Source organism: Panthera onca, chromosome E2, assembly GCF_046562875.1.
Source record: "Panthera onca isolate mPanOnc1 chromosome E2, mPanOnc1 haplotype 2, whole genome shotgun sequence".
NCBI classification, from domain to species: Eukaryota; Metazoa; Chordata; class Mammalia; order Carnivora; family Felidae; genus Panthera; species Panthera onca.
This window is the reverse complement of record NC_138353.1, coordinates 27,225,782-27,242,543: the sequence shown is the minus strand read 5'-3', so window position 1 is coordinate 27,242,543 and position 16,762 is coordinate 27,225,782. Positions and strand designations below refer to the sequence as shown.

At 47.8% G+C, this 16,762-nt stretch overlaps 1 protein-coding gene across 3 annotated transcripts; it reads right to left on the bottom strand.

Annotated features, from left to right (window-relative positions):
* Positions 1-1,149: 1,149 nt before the first annotated feature.
* CE2H16orf78 (chromosome E2 C16orf78 homolog) lies at positions 1,150-16,760 on the bottom strand. Of its 3 annotated transcripts, none has more exons than XR_009615390.3 (6): positions 16,468-16,759; positions 13,396-13,503; positions 12,734-12,848; positions 5,534-5,789; positions 3,195-3,404; positions 1,150-1,805 (listed from the first exon to the last, which is right to left on the bottom strand). XR_009615390.3 is itself a non-coding variant. In XM_060650816.3 (6 exons), the coding sequence occupies exons 1-6, from the start codon at positions 16,615-16,617 to the stop codon at positions 1,746-1,748; spliced, it is 804 nt and encodes a 267-aa protein (XP_060506799.1). In that variant the 5' UTR covers positions 16,618-16,760; the 3' UTR covers positions 1,150-1,745. The 3 variants fall into 3 exon arrangements, 2 of the variants coding, with proteins under 2 accessions (XP_060506799.1, XP_060506800.1); XM_060650816.3 differs by having other exon boundaries at positions 3,290-3,404; positions 16,468-16,760; XM_060650817.3 differs by lacking the exon at positions 1,150-1,805 and having other exon boundaries at positions 3,108-3,404; positions 16,468-16,758.
* Positions 16,761-16,762: the final 2 nt, after the last annotated feature.

Genomic DNA, 16,762 nt, shown 5'->3' with positions numbered 1-16,762 from the left:
TTCCTTTCCTTCCTCCCTCTCTCCCTTCCTTCCTTCCTTCCTTCCTCCCTCCTTCTCTCTTTCCCTCCTTCCTTTCCTTCCGTCCTTCTCCCACTTCAGCTGTCCTAATACATTTACACATGTTCTTACAAGCAATGTATTATTTACATGCATGTATTTTTATTTTGTATGAAGGTCAGTGTGTAACATTTCATCCCGTTTCCCATTGTTTCCATCCACCACATTTTGCCGTCCACCTTCCCACACATGGGACTGCCTCCAGCACCCAACCACCTCTCAACATGGTGTGTGTGTGGGGGGGACACCCTCCAATATGTCTCCTGTGATGGAACTTCTTTGGAGTATATACCCAGGAGTGGAATTGCCAGTCTCTGATATCTGTGTGACTTCACCAAGAAAGCCACAACAGCCTGCACTATCTACTGGCGAGGCTTGAAACTCCTTTATTTCTGTATCTGGGCCAACACTGGCATTCCCCAGCTTACTAATATTTTCCAGTCTAATTAGGTATAAAGTGATACCTCATTGTTGTTTTAAATTGCGTTTCTTGTCCCCATTTTGGGGGAAGAATGGACGCTTCAGAGAAGTGACGTGCCCGGGGGTCCTCAGCTGGTGTATGCATGGCTGGGCTTTGCCACCCTCTCTGAGCTCAGGCTGCAGTCACCTGGGGTTCTGCTGCCCCTCACCTGGGCTTGACGGCTCTCCCCGCAGACGCCCCACTCTGTGGGTGCAGGTCTTCTGCTGTGGTGGAGCTCCACCTGGTGGCGCTGAGAGGGAACTACCGCTGTGGATGGGAGGGGGAGGGCGAGGGGGACGCGGGGGACTCTGAACCACCTCAGTTTTGAGGCTCCTGTTGTTTTTTCAAAGTAATTTTTCTAATTTTATTTTTGTATCGAGACATGATTAACACATCACATATTAGTTTCTGGTGCTTTTCTTGTGAGAATTTTCAAGATCCAAACATACAGCAACCCCCAAATATACAGCACTCCATTATTAACCAAAGTCACCAAGATGTACACCACATCCCCAGGACTGGAAGCCTCTATCCCCTGGTCACCTTAGCCTCTCAGTTGGAGGGGACCCAAACTGCTTCGCTTTTGAGGCTGTTATTGTTTTTAGCAAACAAAACCAGAACTCTTGTTCGTATACTTTTAAAAATGTACTTTAATTAAAGTACGTATACCTGCCTAAAAGGCAGCACTCCGAAGTGTACAGTGAATGGACCCCCGTGTGACCAGCACGGCAGGTGCCGCTCCAGGCACTACACACCCTCCTCCAGGGGCCGCCGCTATCCTGGCTTCTACCACGGTAGATTCGTCTTGCCTGGCGTGGGGTGGGGGTGGGGGGTGCTGATGTATACGGGGAATCATACAGCTGTCCTCCTTTCTGTGTCTTGCTACTTTTGCGTGATATTGCGTGCTTCGTTCATCCGTATTTGCTCATTCTCGTTTCTATGCAGTATTCCATTGTATGAATACACTGCTAGTTAATCTTTCTACTGCTGATGGATGTTTGGGTTGAATCCAGTATTTGTCTGCATTGAATAAAGCCACTGCGAACGTTCTAGGACAGTCTTTTGGTGCACATAGCTGTACAATCCTGTGAAGTACGTATCTAGGAATGAATACTGGACCACAGCATCAGTGTGTAAACAAATTTTGTAGATGTTGCCAGTTTTCCAAAGCGATTGTACCCATCCCAATGGCGTTCTCTTTGCTCTACACTTTCCACTATAATTGGGATCATCCATTCTGGTGGTGTTGGTGGTATTGCCTTGTATTTTTCATTTGCATTCCTGAAAACTAATACAATTTCTTATGTTTATCGGTCACTCAGCTAACACTTTTGCAAGGTGCCTACATAAGACTTTCGCCCATTTTTTGATCGAGTTGCCTGCCTTCTTCACATTGACTTATCAGAGTTAAAATACGGGCTCATCTGAGTGTGAGCCCTCTGTCAGATCTGTATTTTCCCACATGGGTCACCTGCCTTCTCACTCTCTCACTGATGTCTTGATGAGTGGAAGTTCTACTTTCAATATGATATAATTTATTAATATTTTATTTTCTTACTGAGGCTTTTTGTGTTTATTTTATTTTATTTATTTATTTATTTATTTTTTTTTTTGCCTATCCCAAGGTTATGGAGATTGTCTTCTATGTTTCTTCTAAAAGCTTTCACAATCTGCATCCATCTGGAACCTATTTTTGCATTTGGTGAGAGGCGGAGGGTTGATTTTTTTTTCCATATGGACATTTAATTGACCAGCCTGATTTATTGAAAAGATTGTCTTTTCGCCACTGCACCACAGTGTCACCTTTGCCATAAACCAGGGGGCTGTACCTGTGTGACTCTGTTGCTGGTGTGTGCGTGTTTCTGTATCTGGTGATAACTGTTAAAAAGGTAATGGCGAGGCCACTTCAGTTTATAAAATACACTGTGCTACAGATGGCACTCTCTGCCAATGGACCCTGGTTTGGGGCTGCTGATAAATGTTCTTTTCTCAATGTTGTCTGTGAATCTTGGGGCTCACTGTAGCTCATTTGGTTAGAATGTCAAGAAGCTGAACTGGAGACTCCCTGTGCCTGTGGAGTTCCCAGAGAAAAGCACTGTGGACCCCAGAAGAGCACCCAGGTGGCCGTAGCAGCTGTGGGGTGGGGCGAGGCCTCTCCTCTGCATTCATTTACCCCTCTCTTTTCCAGTCCCTGTTGAACCCCAGGGGAAGCTTGCAACCTCTGTTGGAGCACCTGGGGTCTGAGAGGTGAGGGTCCCAGGGTAGCCCCTGTCTTGAGGGTCTGGGAGCACCAAGCAGTCCCTTGAAGATGTAGCATTCAGCTCCCCACAGAATGAAGTTCCACAAGGGCAGGGGTTGGGGGGTGGTGTATAAGACCTGTGATGTGTGTGTGTCCCCAACCAGCCCCTCAGCCCTTTGTCCCTCCTGATGTCCCTCTGGGGACTCTGGGTCTCCAGTTCTCACTTTTTCCAAGACTCCTTTTCTAACAAGCCCTTTCCAAAGAGTTTTCTTTTGGTGGGGAGAAAATCCACAGTCTCTCCCAAATCAGTTTTGATTTGGGTCAAGGACAAATGCTACATCAGTACAATGATTCATGCAGTCTGGCCTTGTTTTCTGATCACTACTGTCTAAAAGAGATGCACCAGGTCTGATGGCATGGGGTACCAGAAGATGTCACCTGGGGGGTGGGCAGGGATCCAACAGCAGAGGGAGCTTGCAGTGGCCTGGGGGAGGAGCTGCCTAAAGGGCCACGCTGGGGATTTGCGCGAACACCTTTTTAGCGTCTATCTCCCCTTCGACCATGTGGGGGTGGATGTCCACGTTCATGCCTGCATCCTTGCACAGCTTGAGCAAGGTTCGAATGTTGTTCTTGGACAACCTCAGATATCTGTGAGAGACAAGGGCCAAAGAGGTCAGTTGAGGGTGGAGTCACTCTAGCTTCAAACTTTATTGACAAGAGCTTAGATTTAGGCAGCGTGGGATCTCTAAAGGGAATGGGCTCTGTGGACATTCTGGAGCTGACAGAGGTCTTATGAGAGAGTGGGACACCCCACAGAACTGATGGGAGTTTTTATTCGTATAACTCTTGGAAAGTAATTTGGCAACATAGATGCCAAGCTCCGCCCCTGTCCCCCCAAGTCCCTCCCTGCCAACAGTTCATGATCTTTGACTCAAGAACTCCATCCACTCAGGCCTTCAACGAATCCCAAGAAGAGAAGCCAAGGGGGATAAAAAGCTATATAAATCAAAGTGTTCACTCTGGGGTTAGCAACAACAGGAAAAGAAGAAATTCCATCAGCAGAGGAATGGTTAAGCAAATAACAGAATATCCATTTCAAGGACTCTTCTGCCAAAGCTAACATGCCATTAGGAAAGCAGGTGCAATATGGTGGTCATGATACATTATGCCACGTGGGGAGAGATCCAATTGTCAGGGGTTCCATCACTGCCAGGTGTGCATAACCTCAGTGATGCCAAAGCCTGGGCCAAATACAGAACGGTGGCAATAAAAGCTGAGTAAAATTGTGGGAAAGGGGAGTATTTTCTTATAATATCATTCAAACAATTTAAAAGTCTGGCCATTGATTTAAAATCTTAGCTAAAGCTCCACAATTCTAACTTACACTGGAGAGTGGAATTGGTCCCATCTATGCTGTGTGGTCTAGAGAGTATCTCTATTGTCATATCCTGAGAGCTCTGTATTCTACCAGCAATCTTGACCTTGTTCCCAGCTTTAGTAAAGGAGGTAGTCCCCCTACTCAGGCCACCTGCTGGTTTCTTTGCTACAGTTGATGGGGGAAGAGCTGGATATTGATATAACCATTGGGAATGGTCTCCCTCTCCTTCAAGATCTGCCCAGAGCTTACCTGGTCTTATAGCCACCTTAGATCCCACTCTCCAGCCCCATGTCGGGACTACTTTTCCATGACAGCACCAGTCAGGGTCTGCCCCTTCCGTCTGTGACCAGCACAGCTCTGGAAGATCTCACACAAATGTACATGTGAGCACTCACTAAGATCCCGTTATGGACAGTTTCATCTTTTTCTTGGATGGCTTGTTGGATGCCATCTCTCCAAATATTCTCTCTCCCTCCTTGGAGGGTAGGGGCCCTGTCCAAATCTCTTTTCTGCCCAGTATTGAGCCCAGGTAGCTGTCTGTTGGCCAGAGTCCACTAGAATCACCCTGTCAGACTGAAAGCCATAGCCAAAGTCACCCATCCGTGGAGAGGTCAAGCTAGAAGCCCCCTTCAGTGGGGGAGGCTGCCATTCTACCCATCCATCTCTCAGCCAGTCAGTGAGCAGAGCAGGACTTTGGAATGGGGTCACTGCGTGCCAGGCATCTGAGGCCAATCTTAACTCTACAGATGAGTTCACTGCTGTTCAGTCTACAGGACATCCACATTATTCTGTCGTCCGTTTCCCCTACTGAAGTTTCTGAATCTTATCAGTTACATCTTTACAGGAAAGGGCTTGGGAGGGGCGCTTGAATCTGGGGGCGGAAACCAGCAGGTCCTGATAAATGTGACAAAGAACAAGTGAGAAAGAAGACCTTTAGTGAGAACAGTAAACAGCAAATGGCTCACACTCTATTCATAGTACCTTCTGGAGTCTAAAACCCCAAACATACAGTAGGTAGCCAGCTGAGGAGGGAGGGTGGCTCCTATCACCAGCAACGTGACACTGCCGTGTGAAGGCCCTCAGAGGGATTTCCTGTTCAAACCAGGCCACAGACAACTCATTCTTTCATTGTGGATAATTCATGGTTTGTACTGTGAAACGTACAGAAATACTGGAGGGGTGGTGAAGGTGTCCAGAGGCGTGGCATCAAAATGGCAGCACCTAAATGTTGTGCCTCATCCAAGAGCTGGTACCCCAGCAGCTGGGGCTGCTGGAAACCCAGCGGCTTCGGCCCTGGGTCAGCCCTTCAGGTCACAAAGATGGAGCCCCGTCCTGCCACCGCCGCCCTCCCCTCCCCCGGGCTTAGCCCCGGTGTCTGAACCAGACTGTGGAGACTCACCGGCAGCTCAGCACCTCCTCCGGCTTCAGCATTCTCACCGTCTCCACCTTGGGCTCGGCGCCCTTCTCCATGAGGCTCTTCAGCTTGCGCTCGTAGGAGACCTCGGGCATCCTGCCTACCACCCAGTCTCTCAAGAGCGTCGACCTCCGAGTGCTAAAGAGAGGGTCCTGGAGCATGGGGTCGATGATGCTTTGTCGATGGTATGGCATGGACCGTTGAGTGGACTCCAGGACGATGGCATCCTTGATGTCTAGTTCTGAAATTGGACAGATGGCACAGCAGGGAGTTAGAGCCTGGTAGAGGTGAGAGGCAGGGCGGACAGGAAGGGGTGAGGCTGGCGAGTCTGCACGGGCTTCAAACGATTGCCTGTTGTGAGATACGAGGTCACTTCAAGGTTTGCAGTCTCTTCTTGGCATTGGCTGAATTCTCACTTGTCTTTTCCTCCCTCCTTTCTCCCTGCCTCCCCCAGCTCCCTCCCCTTCCCTCTTGTCTTTAGTCCCCCTCTAGACCTTCTCTTCTTTCCCTCCTCACCTACAGGGAAGCTTAGCCTAGAGGAGGTAGGGGAAGCTATCTGAAATCAACTCTGACATGGTTTTTAAAGGAAAAACAGATTATTAGATGAAAAGGGGAGAAAAGTATTGCAGGCAGGAGGCACAGCATGTGCAGCAGGAGGAACAGCATGTGCGAGCCGGAGGAACAGCATGTGCAGGTATGAGAAACGGCATGTGCAGGCAGAAGGAACAGCATGTGCATCAGGAGGAACAGCATGTGTGAGCAGGAGGAACAACATGTGTGGCAGGAGGAATAGCATGTGCAGCAGGAGGAACAGCATGTGCGAGCAGGAGGAACAACATGTGTGGAAGGAGGAACAGCATGCACAAAGAACAAATGTATGAAATTAAATGGTGAGTGTCAGATGTTACCCAAATATGTGGTTTGGACTGAATTTAAATACTGTGGGGGCGAGTGTTTGGAGAATTTAATTTTTTTTCTTCTTGCTAAATTTACCACTCAGTATTTTGTAGCTTTTTTTTTTTTTTTTACTAATGAGAAGGGAATATATTCTCCCCATTTCCATTTCTGACTGGTATGACTAGTATAGAGAAAAGACTATTGCTTCACAATGTATTTTTTCTAGTCCAGTAACAACAAAACTACATTCTATTCTTTCTTTACTAGAATTTCTTGAGTTTTAGAGGTACGTAATCATACCAGGGGAACAATGAAAATAGCTTCCTTGTAACATTTAGAAAATGTATATACTCTTCTTGACATATTGCATTTGACAGATGTTCTAACACAATGTCAATAATGATGAGAGCAGTCATGCCTCATTTTGTTCCTGCTTTTAATTAAAATAATTAGCACTTTGTCATTTAGAATGATACTTGCCACTATTTTTGATATGCTTTATAATATTTATCAGCTTAATAATTCTTAGGTTACACAGAGTTTTTATTATTGCTTGACTCTACTTACTGCTTTTCTGTCACTTACTGACATGCTCCTATGGTTTTTCCTTTATTTTACTAATGGAATAAATTATGTTCTTAGATATTCTGATATTGATAATCTAACCTTTCCTAACCACTACAAGAAATTCCACTTGGTCATGGTGTGTTATTAATTTCACACATTGAAATAGTTGATCTATTTTCATACAGTTGGCATATTTGCTAAAATTTTTAAATTTTTTGCATCTATATTACTTCTTTGCAAATATTTTAATATTGTGGTTATGGTGACTTGTGGGATTAATGCAGGAATATCTGTATGTTATATGGTCCAGAATAGTTGAAGTGATATTGAGATCATTTGTTCTTGAAAAGGTTAGATAGAACCAAATGTGAAGCCTTTTGTCCTGGTGACTTTTTCAGTGGGAAAGTGTCAACCACCTTTCAATTTTTACTTCAGAAATTGCTCTCCTCAATGTTTCTTTATTATATCAATTAAAAAAATTTTAATGCTTATTATTTATTTTTTAGAGAGAGAGAGAGAAAGAACATGAGTTGGGGAGGGGCAGAGAGAAACGGAGACACAGAATCCAAAGCAGGCTCCAGGCTCTGAGCTGTCAGCACAGAGCCCGATGCCGGGCTCGAACTTACAGACTGTGAGATCATGACCTGAGCCGAAGTCAGACACTCAGCTGACTGAGCCACCCAGGCGCCTATGATATCAATTTTAATAATTTAAAGTACGAGAGGAAATGATCTATTTCTTCTAGGTTTTCAAATGTATCAGAGAGAGGTGTATATAGTGTTCTATTACAGCTCAGTTCATGTATTTCTCATCTTTGCTTATACATTCTCTCCATACAAAATCTTCGACATTTTTGCTCTTTTTTTTTTTTTAAGTTTATTTATTTATTTGAAGAGAGAGAGAGTGTGTGCATACAAGCAGGGAAGGGCCAGAGCGAGGGAGAGAGAGAGAGTCCCAAGCAGACTCCGTGCTCAGTGCAAAGCCTGACGGGGAGCTCGATCTTACCGATTGCGAGATCATGACCTGGACAGAAACCAAGAGTAGTCGGACGCTTACCTGACTGAGCCACTCAGGCACCCCTACTCTTTTTAACGATGGTCACGAAAAGTTCATACTACTCATTTGCTTTTTCAAAAAATTAGCTTGGGCGGGGGGGGGGGCGAGGGGGGGGCGCCTGGGTGGCTCAGTTAGTTAAGCGTCCGACGTCAGCTTGGGCCATGATCTCAAGGATCCTGGGTTCGAGCCCCGCATCGGGCTCTGTGCTGACAGTGCAGAACTTGGAGCCTGCTTCAGATTCTGTGTCTCCCACTCTCTCTGCCCCTCCTTTGCCACCCCCTCAAAATGAATAAACATTATAAATTTTTTTTTTTTTAAACTAGCTTTGGATTGATCCTTTTAACTATTTTTTAGCTTGGGTTTCATTAATCTCAGCTGGTATTTATTTAATGTATTAAAGCTCTCTTTTTCACATAAATTGTTTCTTCTATCTTCTTGTAAATAATGGATTGCTACAAGTATTAGTTTTTTTCTTACTTTTTTTGTGTTATAAAGGTAAGAATTATTAGTTTTAGTTTTTATAATAAATTTTCTTCTGAGGCTAGATTCCGCCTTTGTTCCCATAGGTTTTCGTAAGAAATGGGCTTATTTTCATGAGTTTTTATCCCCCCTCTGATACAGGGTATTTTAGGAGTGTATTTGTTCATTTATGACTGCTGAGTTGGGAGTATCTTTTAATTTAAATGTTATTTCTAATTATTGCTTTAGGATAATGCCATGGCCCTAGGATCTTTACTTTGTGAATGTTAACGTTTTCTTTGAGGTGAAAATGCAGATGAGTTTTGTAGATATTTTTTAGCCACATAAAAACGCATTCTCTGTTCAAATATAAAGTTAAGTCTGTTTGATCTGTTTGATTCAAAAAGAGGCATATAAAGAAATCAAAGAGGCATATTAGAATCTCCCACTATACTTGTATTTTTGTTAGATTCTCTTTGTGGTTCTCAATAACTATGTATTCAGCTACTATATTTTTTGGTGTGTGTAGGTTTAGGTTTATTACTTATTCTCTTTAACATTTAAAAATATCCCTCTTTTACCTGACATGTTTCTTTTTAGCCTTAATTCCAACCTCATTTGTTTGTCTTTCTTGTTATCTCTTGGCTTATTCTTTTGTTGTCTTTCCATATTAAACCCAGTTTTAAGTGTATCTAGATTCTGATCTGTAAACCAGTTATTTGCTAGTTTGGGGTCTTTGCTCTCACCTAGGGCATTTTCTTTTTTCCTTTGTAAGTAGATTGTTCTCCTTGTAAGCTTGCAAGATTTCATCAAGAAAGTTTGGGAATTTTACCGGGCTATGTCTAGGGGGAATGAGTCTAGACCTCCAACAGTTATATAAATTCAGGGACAGCCGCCTGTCCCTTTTCTAGTTTAGCCGGCTCAGACTTTGCCAAGATTTACTTTGGAAATGGGCTCCAATTTCTTTCCCAGGGTCTTTTATGGGACCATAGCCAGAATGACCTTTTACAAATTCAAAACCAACTTAGTGGCCCTCCACGCGGGCCAAGGGGTTGGTGAGAAAGGGGAAACAGAAAAGAGTGTTTTCAGGGAGTTCAAGTGTGGGGAGAAGAGAGTGGCCCGTGGCCCACAGCAGCAGCGTGGCAGCAGGCCGGTGCCTCCTGGGTGCGACAGCGTGGTGGTCATTGGTGGGATGGAGGTGGCATTTCAGCTGTTAGGAGGAGTGAATGGGAGCTTTTGTGAAATTGAGGCGGACAAAGATGAAGTGGTCTGCGTTGAAAAGCACAGTGCTCCCCGTGGGGGTCATCACTGATGTTTTCTATTGGCTGTGGGGTTCTGGAGCTGGAGGCAGGTCTGTGTCACTCATTCAGAACACATGGTGTGTTGGGGAGCCTGGGTGCCTCAGTCGGTTGGGCATCCGACTTCAGCTCAGGTCATGATCTCGTGGTCCGTGAGTTCGAGCCCCGCGTCGGGCTCTGTGCTGACAGCCCGGAGCCTGGAGCCTGTTTCAGATTCTGTGTCTCCCTCTTTCTGACCCTCCCCTGTTCATGCTCTGTCTCTCTCTGTCTCAAAAATAAATAAACGTAAAAAAAAAAAAAGGAACACACTGTGTGTCACAGATTTTGATTTTGTGGCCACCATACACTAAAAACGTGGATGAGTGGGAGTTGTTGTATCTGTACAGATAGAGTGGTCACATTCTAGTTCTGGAGGTGGTGGGGATCATCTGATGGCCATTCCCCACAGACTCTTGCTCAGCAGATCACACAGAAATGTGGCAACAAGAGTGCAAAGGCCTCACTCTGCAGATAGGGAACCCGGGACACCCGGGGGATCTGGCTCTTGACAAGGACACCAATGATCCAGGTGCTGAGTGGGGCCAGGGGAGGCCAGGACCAGGAGTCCTGGTCCTTACCTCATCCATATTTTTCTCCACTTGGACTCCTGCCATAGCCCATAACTGGCTCCACCTCTTTCCTAGGGGCTGCTTTGTCTTGAACTTGACTCCAAAAGCAGATCCTGCCCATTCATTTCAGGCCTCTTGCTAGCCTTCTCTGGAAGCTCCCCTTGCTGTGCTCAGGCTCAGTCCTGATTCAGTGCCTGGGTGCCACATCTGGATGCCAAGGTGGTTCCTGGGTGCCTCTGAGCACCTGCTGCAACTGAGCACCTGCTGCCCCCCAGTGGCCACTTGTTGTATTGCATCAGGTGGGAGAAAAATGTCCCCCGTTGAAGTGGGTGGATTTTGTCTTGCTGGGGCGGGGGTACTGCAAAGAACCAAAGAACTGCTTGCATTTTTGTGCAGTGTTATGAAACGGATTATTTTATTAGCTGGTAGTGATTTTCTCTTAAGGAAGGAACTGCCTTTGTTTAGGAAATTATCTTGATAGACTCCTTTTGAGTGTGGAATAAGACAGTGAAACAAAGGAAATTAAGCGATCCTTCCAGGTAAAAAGCCAATGGGAATTGTGGGGTGAGGAAAGCAGAGGATGGAGGAGAGGGAGAGGAAAAACAGAGGAAGAGAGGGGAGCTAGGAAGGCCCAGGAGTAGAGTGAGGACAGCAAAGTGCCCGGGGCAAGGGTGCAATTCAAGGAGGTGTTCAGTCTCAGGCTCCCGCAAGTGTAGAGTCAATACCAGAGAGTGAGTGCCTCCTTAAATCTTGTATCTGGGGGCCAGACTTGGGCTCACTTTAGCTCCAGTGCTGGGGTGAGTGGAACAGCTGGGAAAAGTAGGGAAAGGTAGCCAGGGGACATCTCCTGGTGGCTGGGGACAAAGGACTTGGACGAACCCTTAAGAGGGTTTTGTAATCAACTTCCGTTTTGTTTTCTGTAGAATTCTGCCATGAAATTCTTTTCCTTTGTTGCCCTAAACTTCAGTAAAGTCTGTTTACACACAAAGGCTTCCTGTGAGAGGTTTTGGGGGAAATGAAGGACACGGGGCTGTGTCTGCTCTGGCAAGGGGCAGGGAAAAGGGAACAACCACTGGAATGGAGATCTGCAGATGCTCAGGGGCTCAGCGGGAGCCAGACTTGACTCTGGGAGTCACAGAAAACTCTAGGGCCTATGCCAATCTAGTTGCAAAGATGGCACACAGAGTTCCTGTACACTCTTGCTCAGTTTCTCCTCATGTTAACATCTCACACCAGCAGGGAATATTTGTCAAAAGATAATTAACAAGTTAACCTTGGCACATAACAGCTTCTTTGGATTTCACCAGTTTTTCCACCAAAGTGTTGTTCTAGAATTCAGTCCAGGATTCTGCACGGCATCTAGAGCCAATCATATTGAAACCTGACAGGCAAGTGAGCGCAGTTGGGTTGCGACGGCTTTGGTGTATTCAATGAAAAGGAAAAGAGGGCATTTTGCTGGGCACGATGGGAGTAATTTTGGACGGGAGGCCTGCCATCCCCTACTCAAAAGCTTTCGGCCACTCCTCCCACTTCTTTTGCCAGACACCTCCTCTCCAAGAAGCCAGGCACAATAAATGCAACTGTTTTTCCAACACCGTGGTACAGCCCACCTGAGAATTTTAGCATTTTTTTTCCTTAGAAATCGCTGCCACCACCATTTATTGACCACCTACTATGTATCAGGCTACATGCTTTATATGCCTCATCTCACTAAAACTCTATTGTGAGGCAAGTCATGTTACTGTTGCACATTCTAGATATGAAAACTCGCCCCTGCAGATGGAGAGACTCACCCCGGATTATACAACTCCAAGTTCACTACAGAGCTGTTAGAACCCAGGGAGCCTTGGGAACTGAGGATCTGGCATTACCTAAGCCGACTTCTTCCTGGGTGTGAGTGACACCTGGCGGGTTTTGAGCCAGCAGGAGTGGTGCCTCGTATGTCACACTGACATTGTCACAGTACCTAAACCAGTGAGATAATCTGGAGTTCACGAGGTTGCCATCATCATACTGGCTTTTAGGAACCTGGGGTACACTCTGCTGGCACCCTGAGAAGAGAACCCCCAGGGGTGGGCAGAGCCTGGACATCCACTCGCTTGCCGTCCACGTCGCACCTTTTGTGGTGTGATCCCTAAAGAGCCACGTGGGGCTCCACAACGGTCCAGGGCTGCTGGGCTGGCATGGAACCTGCTGCTTTGACAACAGTGTGGGCTTCCTGTAACTCTGAGAGGTGGGCAATTATGAGGGACGACTCTGGCATCCCATCTTCCCGTCTTAGGGTAGGATGCTCCCCTTACCAGATTTCTTGGGGTTGTCCCTGGAGTAGCTGCCAGGAAATAGGCTGAGGCGTTTTCCCTTTAGCTTTTGGTACATGACATGGTCCTTGTCCTTCTTGATGCCTTGCTCGGGGGTCTTGGAGGGGAGCGGGAGACAAGTCACTCCACAAAGAACAGGGCTTGGCGTGGCCTCCTCCACCCTCAAAATGAGTGATTTCAGGGGTTCGCAGAAAGGTAGGCAAAGGGGCCAAAGGAGAGACTGCTCTGGGCCTGAGGCAGGTGAAGGGGCTGGGGTGGTAAGTTGGCACCTGCTCACCCACACGTGACTTTTGGTCCCTGCTACCTCAGAGGGAGTCCATAAGGGGTCACAGAAGCCACAGCCGTCGGGGACGGGGGGCACTTAAGCCTGGCTGTTCTCATCTCTCAGCCTCTCAGATGGCATTCCTGAATGGTCTGGGGACGGCAGTGAGAGGAAGGCACCTGGCAAGAATGACCCTCTACCACAGGAGTGCCAGCATCCATGGGGCTGGTGGGGTCTGGAGGGGGGAGGGGGGAGGGGATTCATTTGTGTGTTAGTGTGGAGCAGGGGTGAATTTTAGAACCTTAAACTGAAAAAAAATGTAGCCAGGTACTGTGCAGGGGTGGAGCGCATACCCCTTCTCAACCCGGGGAACCCGTGTTACCTTCTCAGAGAAGGCTGCCTGGTGGTTCCCTTTCTGCTTTTTGGGGATGCTTCGGCCTTTCTTTTCTTCCTTCCCAGTTGTTTTAGGGGGTACCGCCCAGTTGGGTTTCTGTTTTTGAAAAGACAGACAGGATTGCACTGTGGCTGCCCCCACAGAGGGGTGGCTCTGTGGAGAGCGGGCTGCACCCTCCCCACTTCTAGATTTGGCTGGCTCCCACTCTGCCACTTCTGTCCCTCCCCCCCCGGATCCCCCCACAATTGTCCTTCTGCCTCCAGACACGCCCTGCTGTCCACGACACTCTGCTCCTAGAGAATGACCTAACTCCCGGATCTGGCTGTCCCCCCCACCTCAGAACCCATCACTAGCTCCTTCTTACCCTCTACACAACGGCCCCTCTCTCCAGCCTAGTAGGAATTCCTCCTGGCCCCCAAATGACCTGTGTAGTTGTGACTTTCCTGCCATGGCCTCCAGTCTGAAGCCACAGGAAGGCCTTCTTGTCTTGGAGTCCAGCCAGAACATGCCCTCTGTCCGCAGATCTCCCTTCTGTCCCAACCCTTCCCCATTCCGTCATATGACTTCATCCCGCCTTTCTCCTTCCCTGGGCGCTCCTCTTGGTGGCTGTGGACTTCCTTGTGCGCATGCCTAGGCTCCTACCCCCACTGGGGCGTTGGGGAGGACACAACAGGGAGCTCTGGGGTCCAGTGGGGAGGGCCCCACAGAGGGGCATCCAGGCCAGCCTACAAGGAGTAGGGGTGCTGGAGCCCCTCAAGGAAAGCTGAATTGGCTGGGTCTGCACCTGCAGTGTGCTGCTTGTGGTTGTGGGGACACGGTGGCTGGGGCTGGCTTCCAGGTCAGACGCCCATGGGAATCCTGCTCTATTGCTGGGAGCTGAGCAATCTGGGGCAAGCGACTGCTCTCTCGGCAGCTTGGTTTCCTTATCTGAAGATGGAAGCAGTAGTAGGATTTATCTCCTAGGGTTATTTTGAGAACTTAATGAATGACTGTGTGGTGCCAGGGGAAGGGAGGGGAGGCCACAGACAGCCCCCCTCCAACCGCCTTTACTAAAGCCCCCCCGCCCCCGACCCTCAATCTGTGCTGTCTGGGACCTGCCACGGAAGCATCGCTTTCTCAGGAGCTTCTTCAAAATCCGCGTGCCTCTGGGAAGGATAAGAATGCTTGAAGATTTCAGTGTATTTTCAACTTAAATTTGTTCCCTCCCTGAGTCCAAAATTATTTCCAGTAAAAAGCCACATAAAAGGTAAAGCTGTGAAAACACTGGAATATACTCTTCATGAGAAGGGACACATGTTGATCACAGAAGTGAATATAAATCTCTGTGATTGATACTGAGTTCTGAGCGGCCCAGCAGTCAAAAAGGGGGGCCAGGAGGGTAGACAATCCATAAATCTTTAGCATCTTAATGTAAAATATGTTTCTCAGACGTGTTTTAGTATGTCTGGTGGAACTGGCACTCTGGATCTTTCTGCATATGAATGAGGAGCAAGCACATACACAGACGAGAACTTTTTGGAAAGGCAGGGGCCGCTAGAGAGGCTGAAGCAGAGAAGTGGAGGTGGTTATGGGGAGTTGACCTGACAAAGCCCCTGAGAGTGAGAACTGGATTAATCTGAGTTTGAGCCCTGGCTTGACCCTTCATTAATTCTGTGAGCTCAAGCAAATTGCTTCCTTGCACCTCACTCAGCTTCCTTATTACGTCACTTCTGCTGAGGGGTAAGAATGGTGCCCACCGTGTGGCCCTGCTGGGGGCAGTGCAAGGCTAAGCACAGGGCCTGGCACACAATAAATGCTTAATAAGCATTAGCATCATCCTACGTAATGCCATTTTCCACCCGTTTTTCTCTGGGGGCCGGAAAATTCAAGATCATGGGGTGTCCTCTACAGAGGAGACCACTTTCTAAGGACATGGCTTGATTTTCCATAGATGGTGGGCCTGGGGGGAAACTGAGGCAAAACTGGTTGCCATAGTTCCTGGAGAGAGAGGGAGTGTGGTGCTAGTGGTGCTACAGGCTGAATGGTGTCTCCCCTCCCCTCCCCCAATTCATATGTTGAAATTCTGACTCCTGGTGTGATGGGGGTGTTAGGAGGTGAGGCTTTTGGGAGGTGATTGGGTCATGAGGGTGCAGCCTCCACAAGTGGGATTAGTGCCCTTATAAAAGAGACCCCAGAGAGCTCTCCCATCTCTTCCTTCCTGTGAGGACACAGCGAGAAGGTGGCCATCTATGAAGCAGAAAGCGGGTCCTCATCAGACAATGAATCTGCAGGCACCTTGATCTTGGACGTCCCAGACTGTCAAACTGGGAGACACTAATTTCTGTTGTTTATAAGCCGAGTCTATGGTATTCTATCACAGCAGCTGAAGAGGACCAAGATGGGTAGATTAGAACTCGTTGGGATACCGGGTAGAAAGGAGGAGGTATGTTAGCAGGAGTCCCAGTGGGATAACAGTGGAGACTGAATGCACTTTGACCCTGGAGCCATCATAAAGATGCAAGCTTCTGGGGACAGTGGGGAGGGCCCATTCTGCCACCCTGGAGATCTTAGAAGCTATTGTCCCTAAGCTCTTCTAGAACACTGACCAAGACAACCTTAACGCCCTCCTCACCCCGATGAAACTAGAGAGGTTCCTTCCTGGCTCTTGGGCCCAGGACCTCTCTTTCCTTTTCCTTCAGAAAACCAGCACTTGTAAATTCTTTTCCTGCCCCTTTGAGATGTAAATCTTCTTCTCCCAGCCTCTTGCCAGTTTCAGAATCCAGGAATATTTTTCTCAAGGACCTGGAAGCCATCCCTTTGAAATGAAATCATCTGGAAAGATAGCACCCCCTCCTCCGGGTCTCTGTGGGAGGGTGGGAGGCTAACTACCTGAGTGACAGTTGGCACAGCCGGCCTAACCACCTGGACAACCTCCCCTCTGCCCCGAGTGCTTCTCTATTAGTTGGCCCAGTGCTTAAAGCTCCTCCCGCCTTTTGTTTCCTGGGAGGCTCAGTTCCATGTCTCCCTATTGTAATAGTGTTGAGTCCGGCTCCCCGGAGAGTCTTTCGGCCAAGTACACACCTGGAAAGTTTGCTTTTTCTTCCCCTGCCTGCGTTGCAGCCACTCCAGCACCCGCGTGAGGTCGGACATCCGCCTCTCCTCCGAGGTCCTCCACATGGACTTCCTCTCTGTGGGCATTGAATCCTTTAAGTACTCGGATGGCTCTGTCATTCTGAGGTCTTGGTTGTGCCTGGGGTGGGCAGATGGCACTGTCACTTAGTTGAACCCCCCTGTCTCCGGTGGGGTTCTGGCCTGGTGGTGGAAAGGCCTCTCAGGTGGAAAGGTATGGCCTTTCGGATGTGAACATAGGCCAGCA

Bases quoted from the DNA above. Each gene is read 5' to 3' on its own strand.
- CE2H16orf78 (XM_060650816.3), bottom strand. From the start codon at position 16,617: ATGACAGAGCCATCCGAGTACTTAAAGGATTCAATGCCCACAGAGAGG. The intron at 13,504-16,467 runs GTGTGTACTTGG...TTTCAAAAACAG, and splicing joins AGAAAAAGCAAACTTTCCAG to AAACCCAACTGGGCGGTACC. The intron at 1,806-3,289 runs GTGTTCGCGCAA...AAATTGTATTAG, and splicing joins GGGAGATAGACGCTAAAAAG to TTTTCAGGAATGCAAATGAA.